Below are 24,484 nucleotides of genomic sequence, written 5' to 3' on the forward strand. Positions count from 1 at the left end.
AAGTCCCTTGGAGTGGTCCTGTATCCTTGCCTTGTTGATAATAGTTATTAAGTCATTCACAGTTAGTCATTGTACTTTATTGCTTTTACTGTGTACAATGTTCTGGTTCCACTCACTTGACTATGCATCAGTTCATATAAGTTTCTCCAGGGTTTTTTGTGATCATCTTGTTTGTTTGTCATTTCTTATGGCACGATAGTATTCCATTCCGATCACATACCACAAATTGTTCAGCCATTTCCCAGTTGACGGTCATCCTTTCAGTTCCCAGTTCTTTGCCATCACAAAAAGAGCCATCAATATCTTTGTACAAGTTGGTCCTTTCGCTCTCTTTGATCTCTTTGAGATACAGTCCTAGTAGTGATATTGTTAGGTCAAAGGGTCTGCATGGTTTTATGGTCCTTGGCATATGGTCCCAGATTGCTCTGCAGAACAGTAGGGCTGCCACCAGCTCTTCACAAGTAGATTCTGAGGTTGTGTTCCCCACGCAGTATCCTGACTAGTAACTAAAGGGATAATGTCATTTACGGGTGCTTTTCTATCATACTCTACACAAACACACGTCATTCAAAACTCATTTTTTTCCAGTTTAAACAATTCTGCTTCTCTTCTAAGGAACTTAAAAGTTCTTGGTTGGATATTCCACACACATATAACTTATGGTCTTTTGAAAATGTTCCCTATCTATGATTATGGAAGGGATGGATCTTGGAGGAAATCTGGAAATGACAGATCAAGTTAGATCCACCCTGACAGCCATGGAATGTTTCCACAAAGGGTGTAGGAGATCAAGGTGGCCCTGCCAGCATTTCTCTCATGTATTTAAATACAGATTCTAATCTTTATTTAGATACTAATTAGATTTTTTAAAGTTATATATCTAAAGAGGAAAAACTTAAGGAACCCTGTGGTAAATGGGAAGAATGTAATGAATTCTGTTGGGAATATTTTGAGTTTGAGATGCTTATGGGACTTCTCAGGAGGATATCCAGTAGGCATTTGAGAGAAACTGGGGAAGGTTATATAGATCTGGGAGTTGTCCAAATGGCTATAATAATTGAACCCATAAAAAGTTATAAGATCTCTAAAAGAGAAAGGAAGCAATGACCTCAGATCTCTGCAGAGCCTTCTAGTACATAATAGCGCTAGTCCAGCAAAGGAAAATGAGGAAGAGCTAGACAGGTAGGATTGGAAAACCCAGAAAAGAGAACATCCTGGGAAAAGGAGGTGGTCAAGAGTGTCACCTACTGCAGAGAAGAAAGAGATTTTTTAAAAGACCATTCAGGGGCAGCTGGGTAGCTCAGTGGATTGGGAGCCAGACCTAGAGACAGGAGGTCCTGGATTCAAATCTGGCCTTAGACACTTCCCAGCTGTGTGATCCTGGGCAAGTCACTTGACCCCCGTTGCCTAGCCCTTACCACATTTCTGCCATGGAACCAATATACAGTATTGATTCCAAGATGGAAGGTGAGGGTTTAAAAAAAAAAAGACCATCTAGTTTGTTAATTGAAAGGTAATAAGTGACTTTGAAAGTAGATTTGATTTAGCTAGAAGCCATCTGGAGCAAAGTCTGGTCAAAAATGATCTGGAGCCACTCTGATCAAGCTGAATAGCATAAGTTTCTGCAGTTTCAAATGTCCTTATACAACCATTGCTAAGAGATGCATTTTTGACTGAGAATCAACTGAATAAACATATATTAAGCAGTTACTATATGCAGAGCACTATAGAAAATAATAGGAAAGCTACAAATATTCATGAGAGAACCCTTTCCCTCAAGGAGCTTATAGACTGTTGATTAGAATAAAATAAATACATAAAAAATAGTAATTCTGGGTGGTACTACGTGTGGTAAGACGTGCAAATTCTCCCAGAGACAGCTGATACATGACGCATCCTCGAGACCACAGTCCCCGTAAAAGAGGGCACTTTATTTGATTTATGAGTAGAATGGGGAGGCTTGGTTAGAATTTTTACCATAGAAAAGAGCCCACATATTTCTTTTTTTCTTTTTCTTTTTTTAAAAAATATATTTTATTTGATCATTTCCAAGCATCATTCGTTAAAGACATAGATCATTTTCTTTTCCTCCCCCCCACCCCCATAGCCGACGCGTAAGTCCACTGGGCATTAGATGTTTTCTTGATTTGAACCCATTGCTTTGTTGTTAGTATTTGCATTGAGCCCATATATTTCTAGCAACTCATTTCTAGTAGCAAAATGCCTGAAACCAGAGTTGCTCATCTGGTGGGGAATGGCTAGCAAATTGTTGTACACGAAGGGAATGGAATATTCTCGCATCATTTTGAAGGAATCATTTTGAACGTTGTGAACAGCTTCAGAGAAAAATCTAGTCAACAGTTATCTGTGGGCCTCCTGCGTGGAAAAGTAGGAATATAATGAAAGACGAAATACGGTGCCTGCTCTCAAACGCAGTTAGTGGGGGAGACACCATGCAAGCAGCTATGGACAGATGAGGGTAGGTGGGCTCAGGTGGAGAGAGAACCAGCTGGGAGAAAGTGCTCGTCTGAAGGGGTCCTGGGAAGTGCTCGAGAGGGAGGGATTTTTGCTGAGCCTCGAAAAGAAGCCAAGGAGGCCAGGAGGGAGAAGGTTCTGGGCAGAGGGGAAGCCAGATCAGAAAGATGGCTGGGGAGGAAGGCCTGGAGTGAACAAAGGCAGAATGAAGGGAACAAAGCCTCGAGAACTCTGGTGCCTGCACTCTGGAGAGGAGCTCGGCGCCCCAGGGGCAGAGGGACACCTACATTTCTGGACATGGCCAGGGCGGACTTTGCTTGACTGCACATTGATGACAAGAGTCATTTTTCTGGTGGTTCTTTTTTAAACTCTTGCCTCCTGTCTTAGGATCCATGCTAAGTATTGGTTCCTGGACAGAAGGTCACTAATGGCTTGGCAGTTGGGATTGTGACTTACCCAGAGTCACACCACTGCCTGAGGGCACATCTGAACCCAGGTCCTCCTGACTCCAGGCCTGGTGCTTTATCCACTGACCAATCTAGTGGCCCCTGGTTTGTTTGTTGATGTGGGGGAGGGAGCTGGAATTAATGCTTAACTGAAAAAAGCTAAAAATTTAAGAATAACTCCTCAGACACTATAATCTTGGATCAGCCTTTTTTTAATCCTTGTGAACCTCAGACTCTTCTTTTATAAAATGAGAATAATAATACAACCTTTTAAAAAAGTTGCTAGAATAGGGAGCTTAGAGTCCTCTCTTGGAGGAGTGGAAACTACTATGCAAAGCCCTGACCACGTGTGGTGCCTGTGAGGGGAGAGATGTTCTCCTGGCAGAATGTGAACAATCTCCAGAGGAAGCTTCATCAGTGCTCGGGGAGGACTAGACCTGAACGGCTACCCCTGACTTCTGCCCCTCTGGGTAGGCCTTCCCCACAGAGGCCTAGAGAGCGCCGCACCAGCTTGGGAGCAGGGGAGCAGGCACTGAGGCCGGAGAAGCCAGGAGGGCCAATTAGGAGGCTCAAGCAGTGGAAGAGAGTCCCCGGAGAAGTTGGAGGGGAAGATAACAAAGGGGGGCGCCGGAAGAGCTCAGCAGTGCAGAAACCAGAGAAGGACAGAAGGGGCGGGTGCTGGAAAAAGACAAGGTCCCAGCAGGAGGAGATGAATTCATCCTCCAGGTTTGTTTTAGTGGAGTCATGAAGACCTGCTTTGCCATTCTGGCTCTGCTCCTTTACTTCCCTGACCCCAAACAAGTGACTTATTTCTTGGAGCCTCAGTAGGAGGCAAGCCGATTCAGGGAGTCGGAGCCATTGTTGCCTCCAGGCTGATGATCCAACATCTTTTTTTCTTCTTTCTTAGAATCATTCCTGAGTGTCAGTTCCAAGGCAGAAGAGCACTTAGGTCTGGGCAGTGGAGGCCAAGGGACTCACCCAGGGTCATGCAGCTAGGAAGTGTCTGAGGCCAGATTGGAACCCAGGACCTCCCATCTCCAGGCCTGACTCTCAATCCACCAAGCCACCTTGCTGCCCCTGAGCCAATGTTCTTTTGAAGCATTTGCCCAAGAAAGAGAAAAGGGTGAGGGAGTCAAAAGAGAGGGCTAGGATGGGGGGATGAGCAAGTTTGTGGGAGAATAGAAGAGGGAGAGAGACTGAACATGGATGTAGGCAAGGGATGGCAGCAAAGAGATTCCCAAAAACTTGTGACACAGAGTGCAAAGAATGTCCACTGGATTCTGGAGAAGCTAGGTGGCTCAATGGATGGAGAGCAAGGCCTAGAGATGGGAGGTTTTGGTTTCAAATGTGACCTGAGATACTTCCTAGCTGTGTGACCCTGGGTAAGTCACTTGACCCCCATTGCCTAGCCCTTACCACTCTTCTGTCTTGGAGCCAATACACAGTATTGATTCTAAGACTGAAGGGAAGTGTTTAAATAAATAAAGAAACAAAACAAACAAATAAATGGGGGAGGGAGACATCACTCCCAGCTGACTTGGGCTTTCTCAGCCAGGGCAGAGCAGACCCCCTCCCACAGGCTCAGCCCCTTTTCATTGAGCAGCTTGGCCTTTTCCCTACTGAGTTGCCAGTGAGTAGTGATGACCCTTTCAAAAGGGATTTTTACAGCAGAGTTTTTGCAGTTCATTTCTTCATTTCTACCCATACTGCCACTGTGCTTGAAGGCTGCAAGGGACTGCATGCACCTGAGAAAATAGCTGTGGGGATCAGAAAGGCTGGAAGGATGTACACGTTGGCTGCTTGCCAGGCTCTTTCCACTACTCTTTAAAACCGAGCCTTCCTGGGGAGTCATTTCCTGTACAGGATGGCAGATGGAGCCCGCAGAAGGTCTTGCAGGTTAGAGTATCTAAAACATAAATTGACATGAGTATTAATAGAGTTTGGGATAACTTTTTGGTCTTGAACAATAGAGTGTTTATTGCCAAATAAGTATGTATAATTTCCTGCCATTTTGCCAGGGAGCCAGAATTCTTCTTCTGAGAAGATGTCCTAACATGGAAAACACCAGCCAATGCCTCAGAATTTTTCCTAGAGATGAAAAGGAAAAACAGTGTTAAAGAGTAAGGCTTGGTTGTTGGAGGACTGAGCAGAGCTCACTGACCCTCTGGTCACCTTATTCTAGATGGAGCACTTACACGATAGGAAAATTGATAGATGTGGCCAGATGCCAGATGCCAGATGCTCGATCCAGATGCCCTGAATGCTTGAAGAAAATCCTTTGTTTGAGAAAGATTTGAAGGCTTTGAATCCCAAGGAGGAGTAGGCAAGAGGAGATTGTCATATCCGGCTGGCCCTTCATTCTGCAGGTGCCTTGGGCAATGGGGAATAAAAGCTTTAAGCCACCAGGTAAAGTCTAGAGAATATTCATGAGGAATTTCAGGCATTTGGGACACAGAAATAGGAAACTGAAGCAGCTTTCTTTTTGTGAGGCAGTCAGGTGGTACAGTAGACAAAACAATGAACATGGAGTCAGAAAATGGGTTCAAATGCTTCCTTAGAGGCTTATTAACCATGTGACCAAAGAGAGCATGGAACCTTGTTGAGCCTTGGTTTTTTCATCTGTAAAATGAGGCAGATAATCTCACTGACCTGTGGGTTGTTGTGAGAACCTACAAGATAACATAGAAATTGTTTTTCAAACCTGAAAGCATCCTACAAATGGTATTTTGGTAACAATTTCAGCCTGTAGCTGTCAAAGCTTTCCCGCTTGTCTGTTCCTCTTTGGGACTTATTTTCCTCATTCTCTACATTTTTTAAAGAGATACTTCAATTGGGGGCAGCTGGGTAGCTCAGTGGACTAAGAGCCAGGCCTAGAGACAGGAGGTCCTAGGTTCAAATGTGGCCTCAGACACTTCCCAGCTGTGTGACCCTGGGCAAGTCACTTGACCCCCATGGCCTAGCCCTCACCACTCTTCTGCCTTGGAGCCAGTACACAGTATTGACTTGAAGACAGAAGGTAAGGGTTTAAAAAAAAAAAAGATGCTTCAATTACTTCTATGTCTTTTCTCCCTGCCCTTGCCCTCACCCTCTCACCTCCACGCACCCCTATTCTGGAAACATGAGGAAGAAGCCTGGAAAGGGCAAAGGTAACTAGAAAGAAGGGTTAGGGGAGCCAAGTCCTAGTGGGACATAGGCATTAGCTTCCAAGATAGTGCAGGGGAAGATGCCTGTTCTGAAGAAGGATGGATTGACTATAGAAAAACAGACAATTAGAAGGTGAGAGGATAGAGAATGAGTTTGTTCTCGCACTGTCCTTGATCCCCACAGGAGGAGGGTCTGTGCCATGGAGTAGGAGGATGGCAGGTTTGGAGTAGTCAAAGAAGGAGTGTGTAAATCCTGAATCAACAAGAGAACACTGAAAGATGCTTGAGCTGTGAAGTTCAAAATGAGTTATCCTAAGCTCGGAAGTGTGCCAAGACTGTTGTACTGCCAGAAAGTCATGGAACTATCTGTGGGCTTCATGCACGGAGGGAGGAAATAAATGACTAGCAGGATGTCTCCGTGTCAGGTAGCAGGTATGGGAAGAATGCCTGGGTCCAGAGGACGTGGATTCTTGCCTTGCCTCTACCCCTAATTGGCTGGATAACAGCAACACACAAGCCGCTTTGTTCTTCATCTGAACAGAGCTTGTTTAAACATTGAGCTACAATATGCCTTTGCCACTTCCACCTAGTCCTTCCGCCTTGGCCTCCAGAGCTAAGTAGATCAAATCGAATCCCCTTAAAGCAGGACTCCTCTTCCAGATACTGGAACAGCTTATGATGTCCCTGGAGAGGCCTCTCTTCTCCATAGGCTTCAGGGTGATCAGGGTTTCAGACCTTTTTTGTGTCCTGTACCCCTTTGGGAGTTACTCTGGTGAAGCTGATGAACCCTTTCTCAGAATCGTGGTTTTAATTCATAAAATATATTGGATTACAAAAGCAACCAATTCTATTGAAAGACGGATAGATATAATTTTTTTTTAATTCACAGACCCAAGGTTAAGAACCGCTGGCTCTTTGTTAAGCAGCAGTATTCTAGGATTTCAGGATAGGGATTGAGGAGCAAGAGTCCAAGGTGTCTAAGAAGGCAGACCACCAAGTATAAGTTGGAAGGGTAATTGAATGGATGGTCTGGAAAGAAAAAGGCTGAGCCATCGTGGGGATCTAATGAGCAGACTCATTTCACTGAAGACCAGGAGTGTTAGATAAACAGACTGAGATTGGTGAAGAGGAATCTCATTCAGTTGTTGAGTTGTGTATTGAGCAACAAACAGATCCTCATTCATCCCTACATGCTTTTTTATTCAGGGCAAAATTACCATTAATTCGTGAATATATGCATCTAGACAAAGTATTCTTCATCCAAATAAAATCTCACAGGGTTGAATGCCAGCCTGCAATCTGTCCATACTCATAAGGCTCATTAAAATGATAGGTGGCCTGTCTGCCCACTTGTGAAACCAATGAATTACTTTCTCCCAAGCAATCTTAATAGGTCAGATCTTACATTTCACCATGTGCTGAAATTAGGGATGGTCAGAGACAAGCCAGCCTAACCTGGCCAGCAACTACCACTCTTATAGCCAGTTTCTCTGAGAATGCAAAAAAAGGCCATGTAATTTCTCTGCACAAAACCTTTACAGCTTTTTGCACTGGTTGTTGTGAGGGGAAAAGGCCTTGACTCAAGAGGAAAATGAATACACAATGACAAGCAAATATTGGCATTTTTTTGTTCGGAGTGATTTGTCTGTGTAATCCATTTGCAGCTATTCCCAGAATCCCCTTAACCTAGGTTTAGCAAGGATAGAGATTTTAATGGACTTCTCTCCTCTGTGGTACAAGCTAACGCAATTTTTCGCAAAATATGCCAAATCTTTTTCCGAATGAAGTCTTTCCATAATTGGTTTTACTCAGAATTAAGTCACTTTTTCATGAGTAACATCCTAGAATTGGTCTTCTTTCCAATTTCATCATTTTTGTAATTATTCCATTTGCTTCTCATATTACTTCATTTCTTTTTTTATTTCTTTCTCTCCAGAAGGTCTAAGATTTTTTCCATGTGCCAGACACTAATGAGGGAGCTAAGCTGTGTGGTACAAACCCTAAGTGCATCTAGTTTGGCTCACAAGAGACCTTTCGTGTTCAAGGGAGAGATTAACCCTGCTGGAATCAACAGACATCTCTTGGAAGAGTTCAAATTTGAGCTAGTCTTTGAAGATCGCATAGCATTCGGTCAACAAAAGAATCTGGGTGAGGGCATTCTAGGGAGTTTAGACCTTCAAGACCCAAAGAGATGTCATGAGCTTAGCCTGTGTGTAGGACGACGTGGAGACAGTTCTGACTGAATTTTAGGTGTCTTGTTAGGAAAAAGCAATGTGGCATAATACGTGGGGAGCTGCTTCTTGACACATTGGCCATGTGACCCTGAGCAAGTCACCTGCCTACACAGAAGAGGGTCTTGGCTTGGTGAGCTTTGTTTAGTGTATTGGGTGGTGGCTGGTCAGAATCAAGCTCGGATTCTTAGCACTTATATTTGCAGGCCAGTGTTTTGTTGCGTTGAAATCAGTTCTGCTCTGAACCTCTTGGAGACGGTCATTCTATTTTCTGTCAGGAAAATGTTATACCTATGCTGCTTAGATTTCCTTCAGACTGCTGCCTTTTCTTTTTTAATCCCCAGATCAGCCGGGCAACAAATATTTATTAGGTTCTTATATTACCTAGTAGAGTACTACCCACAGAGGCAGCCAAAAATGTCTTGTTGAATAATTGCTATATTGTAATATCTCACCCATATGGAACTTAAATAACCAAGGCGAAGAACACGAAAGGTCTCTTGTGAGCCAAACTAGATATCCAAGTCCATACGTATGTGTGAGCATGGTAATTACCTGCACCCCACCCCCCACATATTCTTACTTTGCACAGAATTCTAGGTAGTAGTAGGCTAGTATCCAGCCTTGTAGAAGCTTAAAAATGAGGGACCTGATGGCCTATCATGGACCCTCCAAGTTAAACATCTTATGTTGGTGGAAAGGACCACTTACCTATCATACTCAGTAAATGGTCAACCTGTAGCCTCTGCTTGAATCCCTCCAGTGTCTCCCACCTCCACCACCTTCCTAAACCCCCAGTTTCACTTTAAGATAGCTCCAATTGTTGTTAGGAGGATTTTGTTTTAGGGGGATATTTTTACATTAAGCCAAAATCTGCCTTTCTGCACCTTTTACTTAGGCCTTGTAGTTATGCCCTCTGGGGTCGAGAAGAACAAATTAAAATAATAACATGTGAATAGTGTAAGGATAATTTTAGCATTGTGACTTGAAAATCTAAATTAATTTGGTCACCAGGGAAAATTCCCAAATAATAAAATACCCAAGTCAACTGGAAATTATGGTGATTTAATTAATAGAGAGAGAAGGAATTGAGAGGGGGGTGGGGGGGAGACGGAGACGGAGGAGTTAATTTAAACTGCTCTGGCTGAGGCTGAGCCAGCCAGGCAGTAGTTAAAGGCCTTGGCCAAAGTGACCTCCCTGAGCCCAAGAGAAAGGGAGTCAGTCTTTTCACTCACCAGGAGACTGTCTCCAGGAAGCTGTCTGAGGGAGATCCTCCAGGCTGAGTTTCAGCCCTGAACTGAATTGAACTCAATTCCAAAATGAATTGACTCAACTCACCTTTCTAGTCTCCTTTCAAAAAAATTTTCTCTTTCACGTCTACCAATCAGAGTAGACACTTTTCTCCAGGACTGCCCATTCTTTAGTTCTCACCTTCTTTGATTGGATTTTCTCCAGGTCTATCCATTCTTTAGTTCTCACCTTCTCTGGTTAGATTATATCTTCTGAGGTACTTCACACTTCTTTGTTAAGCTTACCTTTTGTGAGTTACTTGAACTTTTTTGATTAATTTAACCTTTATAGGTACTTAACACCTTTTTGTATTAGATCTAAAAATAGACTTAGCTTATATTCACTATAAGGTATGAGTTAAGTACCTTCATTTTTCAATCAGGAGTTTACAACTTTATCTTCCCCTAAAGTATGTCTAATTAGGGTGGAGTAATTTTAAAATTCACAATAGCACTTAAAGATTTACAAAACAAAATAGAGTTGGATTGTCACTACCATCATTTTGGACTTTTGAGCACCATGACACTTTTTAAGGCAAATTAACTCTTCAAAATAATTGTGAGAATGGCTTACATACATAATAAGCACATCCTTGAACTAAAAAGGCAAACCAGGCTGGTTAAGCAAGTCTTCCATGCATATGTTAAGATCACACAAGATTCCCTGATAAATACAGCCATGGTTATAATTTTGTTAACAATCTTCTGATTACCAATGTCAAGCAAAGAAGATTATATACTTGCCAAAGCTGTTCTCCTGTCTTATGGAGAACTTCCGCTCAGTACTCATTTTCTATAGATGGGGAAGCTCTCAAATGTTCAAATGCCATTGTACTGACTTCTCCAAGCCACAGAATACTCCAGGGCCTCCTTAGTGAGAGCCATAACCACTCAAATAAGATCAATTTGGTAATGGGCAAAAGACACTTGATGCCAAAACTCTGCCATATCCTGAATGGAGGAATAGATGGTATCTGTATTCTGGACAGTGACTACAGAAGGGAACTAGGAAATAGGCTAGATTGCATTTGTGAAATTCCTTCATGCTTTCTACAATTCCAAACTACTTCCTAGCACAAAACCACTCAATGTTTTTTTCTCAGTGTTGCTTTATCATCAGAAATCATGGGATGCCAAAATTATTAAAAACTCAAAACTGCAGGGTCCCCAAGAACCAACCAAGACACAGTGTAGGATTGTGCAGAGTCCTGATGACTTGAGAGCATGAAGCAGTAGAGTCCAAGAAGTGCATGACTGGAAGAGGAGGTATGTAGGTCCTATATGGGCTGGAGAGCAGCCTGAGAAGCTATGAAAAGACCCAGATACTATCTGCGTGTAGCGTGGAGGGGAGGCCACCACCCTTAAGATTCACGCAGGAGAGTTCCCCATGGACAACTTGCTCAGTGCAGACGGATCTCTTCCATATTGATGTAAGAAGTCCATCCAAGTTTGTTCTTAGCTTGGCTTACTTGCCATATGGGAGCACAAATCACTAAGCACATGAAATTTTCCACTAATTTGAAGATTAGCATTTTATAGTTAAAAACAGAAAGGAAGGGATGACTCAAGTTTTTCAAATCTCTGGTAATTTTAAAATATGTTACAGAGAAAGCAGACACTTCATAAAGGCTAACATTTATTCAGTGCTTTGAGGTTTGCAAAGTTTTTTGCAAATATGATCTCATTTACAACCCTGGGAGATGGTACGGTTGTTATCCCCATTTTACATAGGAGGAAATTCAGGCTGGCACACAGCTAGTGTCTGAGGCAAGACTGAACTTAGGTTTCCTAATTCCCAAATTCAGTGCTTTATTCACAGCTTCTGTTGGTGAAAAGCACCCAATCCTGACAGTTTGGTCCATTGGTTGTTGTCCTCTGTGCTTGGAAGTGGACCAAAACGCATCACTATGTCAGGGTCAAATTAATGTTTCCTAATGTGGCTAATTAGACCAATCCAAACTGGAAGATTCTGCCACAGATCGGGCACACGTAGCCCAAATGAGCATCGGGACTGGAGACCCCTCTAAATTTGCACGTCTCACCTTTCTTTGGCTCCTGCAATTCTGCTTTGTCCATAGAGCTCTCACAGTGCCTTCTTTGATGGAGGCACGCCATGTCTCACAGTTGATACCAGAGTTCTTCAGAGAGACCCAGAGAGCTGAGATTTTACAGATACAATGGGCTTGGGTCTGGTTTGTTGTGGCTTGGGCATTTGAGATAATGCTTAATTACTTCCCAGTTAAGTAGTATGCTTTCCCAAACTACAGCTCCCAGGTAGATGATGCAAGTATAATCATCCCCATTGAATAAGAGGAAGCTCGATGCAATAACTTGTTGAGAGCCAGGATTCAGAAGTTGAATTGAGTACTCGGCGTTTTCCACTATACTCTCACTAATGTACCTCCTCATAATATAGAACTAAAAAACTAATCACTAAATAAAAGGTCTCCCTTTCGGAACTTTGCCGGTTTTAATAAATTTCATTTTTGTTATTTTTTAAACCCTTACCTTAGACAACTCATTGAATTTCTCTTGTTTGTTTCTTTCATTTTCAACCCTCACCTTTCATCTTAGAATGAATACTATGTATTGGTTCCAAGGCAGAAGAGCAGTAAGGGCTAGGCAATGGGGATTAAGTGACTTGCCCAGGGTCACACAGCTAGGAAGTGTTTCAGGCCAAATTTGAACCCAGGACCTCCCGTCTCTAGGCCTGGCTCTCCATCCACTGAACCCCTAAATCCTTAAATTCTTAACAATTAACAGGTATTTGATAAGAAAATATGTCCACTACCATCAATTTCTGCATAAGACATTATGATCTTATGAATTACCTCATTGGAGTTTGAGATTTTACTTCATCAATGCTGAACATACACACCCACCCCAACTAGCACTCCAGGTCAGTTAGCTAATTGCACCTACTTTGGCACCCCAGATCCTTTGTCTCCTTTAAGTGTATTTTTCTCTTGCTGACTCCCATCTGTCCTGGGATTGTGGCCAGTCTCCTTTCTCAGCTGGGCCATAATGTTGGTACTCTATAATTCCCCTTTGGGCTAGAGGCATAGGCTTAGAGGGGGGCCCTCCTCCAGCAGCCCCAAAGAAAGCCTCTCTGCTTGCCCTTGGACTCAGCTGGCACCATTGATAGAAGGAAGAGACTGGCCTTTGAATTTAGAAAATCAAGGGCGCCCTGAGCCCAACGGTGAGGAAAGCACCTTCAGCCTTGGGACGCGATTCACCTGTAGCCAGCGCCCTGGGACGGAGCACAGGCTGCAGCTCTTCCCCAGTGCCCCGCAGGCCTAGAGGCACTTCCCATGACCTCTTGTCCTCCTCTGTTTACTAGTAGGAAGCTCCACCTGGCTTTCTTCTGGGGTGATGGCCATGCCCAGGGGCCCTGGGCTAGGCCTCGGAGGGCTGCTCCGTCAGCTGCCACAGATCTACCTCAGAAGCAGAGGGAGGAACCCATGGGTGGCCTCTGGGCAGCCAGCAGAAACCCAAAGGATGGGTTTGGACTGACCAGGCCGGATGAGGGAAGCTGCAGGCTCCAGTGTGAATCGTCTCCTTGGACTTAACCTGCTTAGGGGGCTGAGCTGGAGGGGCAGCGCCCTGGGCTCTGGCCCGCGAAGTTCCCCAGTGCCTTGGCTGGGGCTGGAGGATTTCACCGGACTCTTACGTTTGGGGAGCTGCTTCTTGGCCCAGGCCTTAAGCCAGAACAATCCGGCTCCCCAGGATTTACAGACCATCACAGGCGGGCCCAGGCCTTGGTGTGGGCCTCACACAGTGCCGAATGCGGTGGGGGTCCTAGGCCTGCCTGAGGTGGGGTTAGCAGAGAGGTCCACCAGAGGCCGAGGCATTTCTGTGCCACACCAGGGGAGACGCCCAGCCCACTCTCCTCCCTGCCTGGCATCAACCGGCTTAAAGGCCTCCTCCAACCCCGGAGCCTCCCGCCGCTAGTCATCTCCCCTTGATCCTGCCAGAACTTGTGTGTACACGCCGGTGTGCTTGTGGTCTCTCCAGGAGAGGGGCCTCCTGGGAGGAGGGCCTGGCTTTGGCCTCATGGTGCCCGGCGCATGGGAGGAGCCTCACCCATGCCTCCTAGCAGTGCGAGTCTAGCCGCAGGAAGGGTGGTCCTTAGGGGGCTGCCTCAGAAGGGGGGCATAAGGCCCCCTGGAGACTAGAGGTTGGCTGGCTGCCCTGTCACGTGCCCCATTCCCGGAACCTAAAAGGGCGTGGCGACCGCTGGGTGGGTGGGGCGGAATGGAGACCCAAACAAAGTAGAGCCTAAGAGGAGCTCCAGTCAGTTTGTGGCTTGAAGGGAGTGCGCTTCTCCAGAATCCTTCCGAGATAGGCTTTGCCGGATGGCCGGCGCAGGAGACCTGCTGGCGCAGGCTGTCCTTTCACCCCCACCGCTTTTCCCTAATGGTGTGCCTGGTACTGTTTCTTTTTCACCATTTTATTGCTTTGTGCTTGGTAGTAAGGACCCCCGTGTCCAAGTTGCTATCGATAGCATCAGTTCCCTTCCCTTTCCAAGGTTAGGCAGTCGGGAAACCATCATTTCGGGCTTGTTCTTCGGGCCCTGGTCTTGGAGGTTCCCCCAGGAGTCAGAAAGAGAACATGGGAATGGCCAAGGATGGAAAGCTCTTCCGAGGAGGAGCGGAGGGGAACGCAGACCCCTCTCCAGGCCAAGGCCCAGCCCGCCCGGACTCAGATTCACCCCGGATCCACCGGCTTGTGGGGAGTAAATTCTGCACTTCTGTCCTTCCTTTACAGTATTCGCTCAGGCTTAAAATAGCTGCTAATCCCCGGAGAGAGGGAAGCTGAGGAAGCCGGGGCATGACTGTCTGGGCTCTGTCCAGATGGAAATGCCAAGGAGGTTTTGTGAGCCTCGGGGGTCCAAGGAAGCATGGAGGCAAGTAGGGACGTGTTCCGGAGCCTTATAAATAGCCCCGGGCTCAGTACACTTCCCAGGCATTGAGTGGCACAAGAATTTTGAGATGAGTCATTAGGAAAGCGGTTAAATTTTTGTAAATAGATTACTTTTGTTGCAGTGTTTTCAAGCTGCAGAAGTCCTCTTTGAATCCCTTTCTAAGAATTTGTTCTAAATTAAATTGCTTTCCTTTTCATTTGCTTCAAAATGATATGAAAAGGGGCAGCTAGGTTGTACAGTGGATAGAGGCCCGGGTGTGGAGTAGAGAGTATCCAGGTTCAAGCCTGGCCTCTGGTAATCAAAGTCCTGGATGTGTGATCCTGGGCAAGTCACTTAATCCCAGAGGCCTAGCCTTTACTCTCTTCTGCCTTGGAACCAAGACTTAGTTTTGTTTTTTTAGTGAGGTGAAAAGTAAGTTAGGAAATCCATTAAAAGCATAGATTTTGGATAGAGTGCTGGACCTGGAGGAAGAAAGACCTAAATTCAAGTTGAGCCTCAGACATTTATGAGTCACTTGACCAGTTTCCCCAGTTGTGAAATGGGCATCATTATGATACCTATCACACAGGTGGTTGTGATGATATTGGTGAAGTGCTTAATTAAATACTTGGCCCCTTTTTCAACCAGGTTAAGAGGGAAATTGCCCTTCTAGTATAACAGTTTCAATGATCAGGATCAAATAATTGTAAAGTTATTTAAAATATAAAGATCATATGCAATTCTGCTTGTCCAGAGAACAGTCCTCAGTGCTTTGGTACACATCAAGAACTAGGAATTACATTTAAAAAACCATCTGCGGTCAAGGCAGTTGTCTGTTCTTCTGGACCCTGTTCAGAATCAAGAGCAGATGCTGTATTCCCTGACTCAAATCTGCTTTTTAAATTTGGAGTAGGCTCCCACTGCCACCGCCCCTTCTGATCCTTCCAGATGACTCTGCCCGCCTCCCCATTCCTGGCCCTCTCCAGCCTGTCCACTCACCGACAGAGAGCCGATCCCCTGTCCACTCACCAGACGCCATCCTTGGCCTCATCTGTCCCTGGGCCAGACCCCTGGCTCTCTGCCTTTCCCCACACTTTGCTGGCTCAGGCCTTTGAGCGGCTGCCTGGTGTCTTGCCCCCAGCTCATGTGGCAGGCAGCGGCCACCCCCCCTCGGTTTCACCTTAGGTGCCCGGGTGTGCTGCAAGACCAGCCAGCCCCTTTTTTAGCTCAGAGAAGGGACACAGAAAGCTGGTCTGGGAAACAGGCTCTGAAGTGCTCCTGGGGTCCAGATTCCTGCCCCCGAGAGTTTGTACCCTAATGGAGAGTGGGCACTGCTGTTGGCATCCACAGGGTCTAGAAAGTATGGCATAGGCGCAACCTTCCCTTATTGGTAGCCTCAAGCCTTGGCATTAAAGCTATTCTCTATTTCCTCTGTGACAGTGTTCTCCTGGGCACCCAGATAGGAGCCCACCTCAGAGCAATGAGAAAGGGCCCTGTGGCCGGAAAAGTAGTGGTAGCAGGGGCTGGAGTCATTGGAGTTGGGTTCAAATGCTGCCTTAGCCACTAGATCCCTTGGGGAAGTGCTGGGTCCAGCTCCACTGGAGGTCAATAGATCACTTTCAAAATCAGCCCAACTGAAGCTCTATCTTTCCTTCCTCTGGGTCAGTGTTGGGTATTTCCCCTCACCAGTACTTTCAATGGTTGCTCAGGAATGCAACTCAGCAGAATATGTCCTACTGCTGCTGACAGTTCCCGGACACCCAGGAGCAAAGAGTGGCTTTTCATTTTTTAAAAAGGTTTATTGTATTAAAAAGTGGAAGAGCCATTTTTACCTTGCACCGTCCAAAAACAAGCAGCAGGCCAGGTTCGACTCTTGGCCCTTAGGCTGCCAACCCCTTCCTGCAGAATTAAGAAATGTTCTAATTTTGTAAGACATTTAAGACGCATTCCAGGTCAGACTTTTGTATTTCTAGATTCTTTTCACACATTCATTTTTTAGACTTGTTTCTCCTTTTTTTCTTAAAGAAAACTTTAAAGACTAAGTGGCCTTGAAGTCAATTTTTCATAAAAGCTTTACTGACTTACACTTTGCTGCCACATCACTGCTAAGTCCCTTCATGAACCAAAGAAAGTCTTCAATTCCTCAGGTTAACGTTTGCAGCCACTGCTGTGGATGACACACAGGCGACCACTAAGATCCCTCGTAGTTCTTACCTTAACCTGCTTCCTCCTTATTTGAATTACGTTATGGAGTCATTGCCCCTTTCATCCCCTTGACAAACAGGGCCGAGAATTCATTCTGACAGTGCCAAGATAAATATCAGCAAAGAAATTCCATGTGAAAGTGTAATCCCTAACTTTAGGAAAGTTTAAGTCTATGACTGAAGTTAGTACTTAGTGACCCGCGTTATCTCTTTTTCTTACAAAAAAGATGTTTTCCCTGCTATAATTCTATTATGTTTTCTTTATAACTTAGAGATAATATTCAAGTTTTGTTTGTAGAAAGTGCACTATATACATTAACAGAACCCAAACTGAACCTCAGGTAAAGAAGATTCCAAGAAGACAAAGCAATGGGGGTGGCCTGCTGGGGTCTCAAGTCTAGCTGCTCTCTGGGTTAGGTCCTTGGTGGTCTCAGTCAGCTGCCAAGGACCTAGAGGTACCCCTCGCTCGCTCACTAATTCCAGTGCACCTACTCTAACTCTAGTGCCCTGTGTGTGGGGTGGAGGAGGGCTGATCAGCTCGAGCTTGAGTGGAAGCTATTTCACCCCTTTATAGTGTGGAAATGCTCAAATCCCACATACCTTTAATGCTGTGCCCCACTGCAGTGTCCCTTCGTTCATATGAATTGGGGGGGGGGTTCTTTTGAGGAGTATTTATAAGTAGGCGATGAGGAGAGGAAGAGTCCTGCGTCTACACTGCCACCATGTTTACCCAGAAGTCCAAGGGTGGCCATTTCAGAACAACAGTCAGTAAGCATTTATTAGGCACCAACTATGTGTCCCCTGCTAGGTGCAACGCACTGCAAAAGCAGCCCTTGCTCCCAAGGAGCTCCCATTCTAATCAGGAAAACACGATCTAGACAGGACAATCTGGAGGTAATGAGCAGAGAGATGGCCTTGGCATTGACTGGAAATCAGGAAAGGCTTCCTTTTGAAGATGGGATTTTCACTGAGACTAGAGGGAAACTTGGAGGTAGAGATGAGGGAGAAAGGTCCAGACTTGTGGGGAAATGCCAGGAGTAAGAGATGGAGCGGAGGCCCCTGTCGCGGCTCGCAGACTGTATATGGGGAGGCACAGGATGCTGACGAGGCAGGAGAAACTGGAAAGGGAGAGGGGATGCTGGGCACCCAACAGGAGTTGGCATTTGGTCCTGGAGCTGGTGGGGGGGAGGTGAGATAAGTGCGCTGTTAGATCCTGCAGCCATCCGAAGGGACGGTGGAAGAAGGGGGAGAGACGTGTTCAGGGTGTCTGAGTCCTAAGCTGTTCTCTGGTCCAGGCACAAAAGCATGGCCACGTCAGAAGGAAAAAGGGGCTTAAGTGAGACAGGTTATGAAGGGATGAGGCGGGGGGCCCTCAACAGGAATAGGGAAATGAGGAAGAGGAGTGGGTTTGAGGGCACGGAGAGGGAATGGCGTCTGACATGCGATCGACGGTGGCAAATTCATGAACAACTGGAACTCGGCTGAGAGGCCGGGGCCCGGGACATGGGTTGGGAAGTCATGAGCTGCTTCCAGAAGACCCTTAGCAAGATTTAGATGAACCGGTGCAGAGTGAAGTGAGTAGAGCCAGGAGAACATTGTTCACAGAAACAGCAACATGGTAAAGATGATTAACTGGCAAAGCTCTGGCGCTTCTGCTCCAGACGGTGATCTCAGATCATTTCAAAGGACTCATGATGAAAAAATGTTGTCTGCCTCCAGAGAGAGACCCAGAGAACTCTTGATTGAATTTTACTTCTTAAATTTTATTTTTCACGCTTTTTTGTTTTGCAACATGACTAATATGGAAATATTTTGCAGAACTTCACATGTATAATTGATATATCACTGGCCTCAGTGGGTGAGAGAGGGACTAGAGGGAGGGACAGAATTTGGAACTCCCAATTTTTTTTTTAATGAATGTGAAAAATAAAACAGTCATCAACACAGAAAGGATAAATCCATGGAAGACAACGAAATCATCAAATGAAATATTCTATAGCACAGCGGACAAATGATGCCCCACAGGCCAAATTTCGCTTCCTGCCTATTTCTGTACAGCCAACCAGAGCTTTGAATGCTTTTTTTTAGACTTTTAAATGGTTAAGAAAAATGGAAAGAAAGAAAAGCCATGAAAAGTACATGAAATTCTCATTTCAGTATTGTTAAATTAAGTTGTATGGGAACACAGCTGCGCTCCGTCCTTCCTCACTTGTTTCCCTCCCTTCCCTGGATGCCTCGGGATCAGATAACTGGAGAGCAGGTTCATTTTAGTACCACCCATGCACAGCTCTCCTGTCCTGCCCAGAAAAGGACAGAAATGGTCACCCGGTGATTTCCTGAGCTCCAGGCCAGTGGACGCTGTTCTGAACAGGAAGTCTAGCTCAGCCTCTCTTCTCCAATCCTGGCGCCCTGGGAACGGCTAGGGCAGAACAGCACAGAAACGGGAAATTGATGCCGGGATGAAGGTCAATTCCAAGACAGCCCATGTTGTTTTGAGTTCCTTGGTGGGCTGTCCCAGTCCGAAGCCCGAGCTCCCTTCCCCAGACTTGGGCAGCAGATTCTGTTACCCTTGCGGTACAGTCCTGATGCCAGGACGCAGGAAATGGCCCCCTTTTACCTTCCCTTTAACTGTTCTTTGGGGGGGGGGGGGATTAGACCTCACCTTCAGGGACAAAGAATTAAATCTGCAGTGTAAGGATCTGCAAACACCAAGAGAAACATCCAATAGAACTGTCAAAACACCTTCCGGGCTGTGACCAGGTTCAGTTAAGATTCCGTCCCGCACCTCTGGAGCAGCATTTGGTGGCACCTGGGTCTGCGCACAGACCTCCTCATCCATGGGGCTAGCTGGGATGCCCAGCTAGCACCCCACCTTTCTAGGGGTTCTTGATTTAAAAAAAAAAGTCCCAGGAGGAGCAGCCCCCAGCACAGGGCCTGGGCACTCCAGGAAGCCTTCCTTTTAAGCCGACACCAGGCCTTCAGTGGCTGTTCATTATACCAGCTCTAGACTATGGCATCTAGCCCAAAGCAGTCTTTTTTACAGCAACAGCCTGAGATATCTTCAGATGATAAGCTCAAACTTAGCTAAGATTACAGCATCCCCTTGCTCTTTCTGTTTAGTAATCCACTGCCTGGGATGACCGGCTCTTTGCCTTTCATTTTTATTTTATTTTCTCAATTACATGTAAACAGAAAATTTTAACATTCATTTAAAAAAATTTTTAATGTCAAATTCTTTCTTCCTCCTTGAAAAGGCAAAGCAATTTGATATAAATTATATATATGTCTAGTCATGCAAAACATTTCCATAATAACCATGTTGCCAAAGAAGACACAGACCCCCAAACCCCCAAGAATAATAATGAAGAAAAAAAGTTTAAAAAGTATACTTCACGAATAACTAGGTGACTCAATGGATAGAGTGCCCCGCCTGAAGATGAGAGATCCCGGGTTCCTAGCTGGGTGACCCTGGGCAAGTCACTTAACCCAGTTACTTAGCCCTTACTGCTCTTGGGCCTTGGAACCAACCCTTGGTATTGTTTCTAGGATGTGGGGTTTTTTGTTCTGCGTAGGCCCCAGTCTGTGTGGAGACTGCCAGGTCTGTCCCTGGTCGGGATTCCATCATAAGTCCATCAAAACGGCATGACTGGGAGCAGCGAAGCCCTTGTGGAGCCTCGTTTCTGGGTACAGTGCTCCCCTGGTTCTTACATTGTCCTCCAAGACGTTCCTGAGAGTGTTCTGCTCCCAGTCAGACCACAGCTCGTTCTGCCAGGCCCCAGGGGATGGGCGTCCCCTGCCATTCCAGTTCTTTGCCACCACAGAAAAGCTGCCGGGAACATCTTTGTGCGCAGAGCGGGGCCTTTTCCTTTTGCCGCCACCAAGGGGTCGCATTGCCGGGCCAAAGGGGACGACGCGCAGCTTCACAGCCCTTGGAGCCCACTCTGGGCTCTGCGCAGTGCTGGGGCGCCGCCATCATGGTCTGGAATCAGCCACGCTTACGCTCCCTTCCTTCATTTTTTCCCATTGATTCTTGACCTCAGTGTGGCCCATCCTTGAGGCCCCCAGACCCCCGTGATGACCACTCCCGGAGGGATGTTCCCTTCCTGTCTCTTGGGGATGTCCAGTTGGCTCAGTTGTGTCCACCTCTTTATTCCTCAGGTGCGGTGGATGATGTATTGGATTGTTTTTGCCCTTTATACTGTGATTGAAACGTTGGCAGACCTAACAGTTGCGTGGTAAGTTGCAAGACAGAAAAAGCATTGGCCTGAGGGTCAAGACCTTCATTATTTGGCCGTGCCTCCTGCTGACTAGCTGACCCTCAGCTCAGCAAGTTCCCAGACCTCCGAGCTTGTTCTCTTGCTGATGAGACAGGCTAGGAAATGAGACAATGTGGATAAAAGTACTTTTGTCTCAGAAGAAAGCTCTGTGTAAGATGGGGGTATCATTGTCATTATTACTGATGGAAATCGAATCTCATTTAACATTCCTCTGAGCTTTGTTGGCTTGTTTTTGCAAAAGAAAACTCGGATTACAGTGAGCTGTTTTGTGAATAATCCACTTTGGATATTAAATTAATTAATGCTTTTCAAAGAGTGTAAAGAGGGGGCAGCTGGGTAGCTCAGTGGATGGAGAGCCAGGCCTAGAGATGGGAGGTCCTAGATTCAAATCTGGTCAGCTGTGTGACCCTGGGTAAGTCCCTTAAACCCCATTTCCTAGCCCTTACTGCTCTTCTGCTTTGGAACCAATACACAGTATTGATTCTAAGATGGAAGGTCAGGGTTTAAAAAAAATTAAAAAATAAAAAAGAGTGTAAAGAAAGCATGTGTTATGTGCCTCTCCCCCCCCTCCCCCAAACCCTCTGTGTGGTGAATGGAGTTATGAAATCTGGAGAAAAATGAAGATTTGGTCTCCACCACAGACATAATGAGGCACTTTTTAACTGTTTAGAAGGAAGAATTTTTAGTATACAAAAACAAAGTAAATGTTGTAAATGTGAATATAATTAGATATTTCCTTCGTGGCTTTTCTTTTAAAAGCTCACTTTAAGATCTCAACTAAATATTGAATGGTTTTCTAATGTTTCCCGGACAGGTTTCCCTTGTACTATGAGATGAAGATTGCTTTTCTCATTTGGCTGCTCTGCCCATACACTCGAGGGGCCAGTTTAATCTATAGGAAATTCCTTCACCCGCTACTTTCTTCAAAGGAAAGGGTAAGAGATGAAACACGTTTGTTAGCAGCAGATTTTGTCTTTTGAAATGCTCAAATGATTTGCCGTGTTAGGAGAGCAAAAATGGCTTCTGTGTACTCTGCAATGATATTCTACAACGTAAGGAACCGACGTGGCCATGGATACAACTCTAATCTCTTCCTCCCATCTTTTAGGAGATCGATGATTATATTGTTCAAGTCAAAGAACGAGGCTACGAGACCATGGTAAGCGTCGGCCGCCAGGGCCTAAACCTGGCGGCCACGGCTGCCGTGACTGCCGCTGTGAAGGTACGTCCTGATTTTCATGAAACGTTGTGGAATGCCTCGAGACAGTGGCTAGAATGATTGAGCAGGTTTTCTTTAGTGTTCATGTCTGAAATTGAATTAGTCACGGGATAGTTGAAAAACGATTCCTTTTGAAGATGCATAAAACTTGCCCTTTTTGGCCTTAGTTATTAACTTCTCTCAGAATGAGTGCTAGTTACTAATTTTTTTCCATGATTTTTCTAAACTCCCTAGGACATGTGTTTGGCCTCTGTCCCCTTTTGTAAGGATGACCTCTCTTTCTTTCTCTGTCTTTGGCCTGGCTCTCTCTGGGTGTTAATGTCTTGGTAGGATTTCTGGCTTACTTCTGCTGCTCTCCTTCGATCAATTTGAGGTAATTTCTACTGTTTTGTGCTTGAATTACAAATGGACATTTTAATGAGTTACTAATGCTATACATTTGTTGTGCCTTTGCAAGTCCAGTTAATGCATTCAGTAAACATCTGCATCCTAGACTTGTTTGCATGTCATCAGTGTTGTGATTTATGTGTCTAAATCAGTGCACAGGTCATTTCAGTACGTCTTAAATCATTGCATTTCATTTGTGGTTGCTGAAGTGAATTGGGCCAGGCGATACCTTAGCTCACTATTGGAGGTATTTTTGATACCCAATATATCTTTTTTGTCTTTTTTCTTTTAAACCCTTACCTTCTGTCTTAGAGTCAATACTGTGTATTAGCTCTGAGGCAGAAGAGCGGTGAGGGCTAGGCAATGGGGGTCAAGTGACTTGTCCAGGGTCACACAGCTGGGAAGTGTCTGAGGCCAGATTGGAACCTAGGACCTTCCGTCTCTAGGCCTGACTCTCAATCCACTGAGCTACCCAGCTGCCCGCCCCCCCCCTCCTCCCCCCATATATCATGCAACTAAAACAATAACAGAACTTGTTGGAATACTCTTCATTGATTTGATAGAATGCTGATGATAAACCGAGCCTATAAAATAATGGGGTTTTCAGGTTTTAAAACAACTCACAGCAACCTAGTTTTTCTTCCTCACTGTTACTTACTTCTAAGTATACCCAATAAAATGTAAATCAGATTCCTGGTTTTCCTAGTCAATGAAATAGCATTCACTCATTCAATAAACACTGCATGAGGTCCAGCCATGCGTAAGGCGTGACACGGTACCAAGAGAAGTGTGACCCAGCCTCTGCCTTCATAGTTTATCATCTAGCATTAAGGAGAGTAGCACTTAGATTGGGAAGGAATTTTTCCTTTCAAATTGATAGGATGAATTTATAAACAAAAGACTCAAAACAACTAAAATTTGTTAGGGAGAATGTCTCCCTATCAAAAAGGGAGTCCCTCTCTGGCTTTATGGTTATATGATATAGTTTCTGGCTCTGTGAGAATATTTCTTCTTTATTTCATGGTAGTTAGCACAAAGGCAGGCTTACTGTTACCTTTCTTTTATTTGAAATTACTCAAGGCTTCCATTTACAAACAGTTGACAGTGGTGTGATGTGAGTAAAATCAGCAGATTTCCATGAATTTAGGGTTCAAATAGACACTGTAAGTATCATCTCTAAAGGAAACATAACGCATGAAAAATGGAGCAGTAATTCAGAGTAGGAAATGCTATGTGGCTTTATTTGGTTGTCAAATGAGGAAAGAATCAAAGGCGAAAATGAGCATTTAACGACCAACTTGGGGAAACATTGGGGCCATGCAGGAAATGTAAAAGGAAAAAGCTAAAAGCAAGCAGTATGCTAAGTTTGGGGGAGTTCTTGTTTATATTCTTCCCCTGAAAAAATTGATCCTTCCTCAAAAATGAATTATAAAAGGGCGTGTTTTCTTTTGAGTCACAGCAACTAAATGCCATTACATTGTAGAGGTTAGAGGACAAACAGGACAGTGTGGCTTCCAGTCCTGCCTCTGACTGCTAATGGGTCTGTGGCCCAGGCTGGTCACTTCATTTTTCAGGGTCTCCATCCACTCTTGAACGACATTAATTTGTAGACTGGTTGCCTAGGGAGGCCCCCTGCTCTCCTCGCCACTGTTATGAATGGAAAATGTGATGAAAATGTCTTCGTATGTGATATCCGTTTCATATGCTTCCTTATATTGGTTTCTTCTGAGAATTATCCATATGACTGTGCTCTTGAGAAGAGTGTGTGGCATTTTCTCATTTTCTGGAGGCAGACTAGGACTTTGAGGTCCCCAGGATACCACTTTCTATCAAGCTCTCTTTTTCTTAAAAGGAAGTTCTAGAATTCTTTGTGGCTAGTCAGATCCAATGACTCTGGCTCAGCCTTACTT

General features: G+C 45.1%; 1 protein-coding gene across 2 annotated transcripts in view; it reads left to right on the forward strand.

The window, feature by feature from the left end:
• Nucleotides 1-24,484, forward strand: part of REEP3 (receptor accessory protein 3) — a 75,259-nt gene that overhangs the window by 26,631 nt on the left and 24,144 nt on the right. For both annotated transcript variants that reach the window (XM_056796043.1, XM_007478269.3), the window contains exons 3-5: nt 20,850-20,926; nt 21,783-21,903; nt 22,077-22,190. In XM_056796043.1, coding sequence (XP_056652021.1) covers nt 20,850-20,926; nt 21,783-21,903; nt 22,077-22,190 — 312 coding nt within the window. The remainder of the gene's footprint in view (nt 1-20,849; nt 20,927-21,782; nt 21,904-22,076; nt 22,191-24,484) is intronic.

This window comes from Monodelphis domestica, chromosome 1 (genome assembly GCF_027887165.1).
Source record: "Monodelphis domestica isolate mMonDom1 chromosome 1, mMonDom1.pri, whole genome shotgun sequence".
NCBI classification, from domain to species: Eukaryota; Metazoa; Chordata; class Mammalia; order Didelphimorphia; family Didelphidae; genus Monodelphis; species Monodelphis domestica.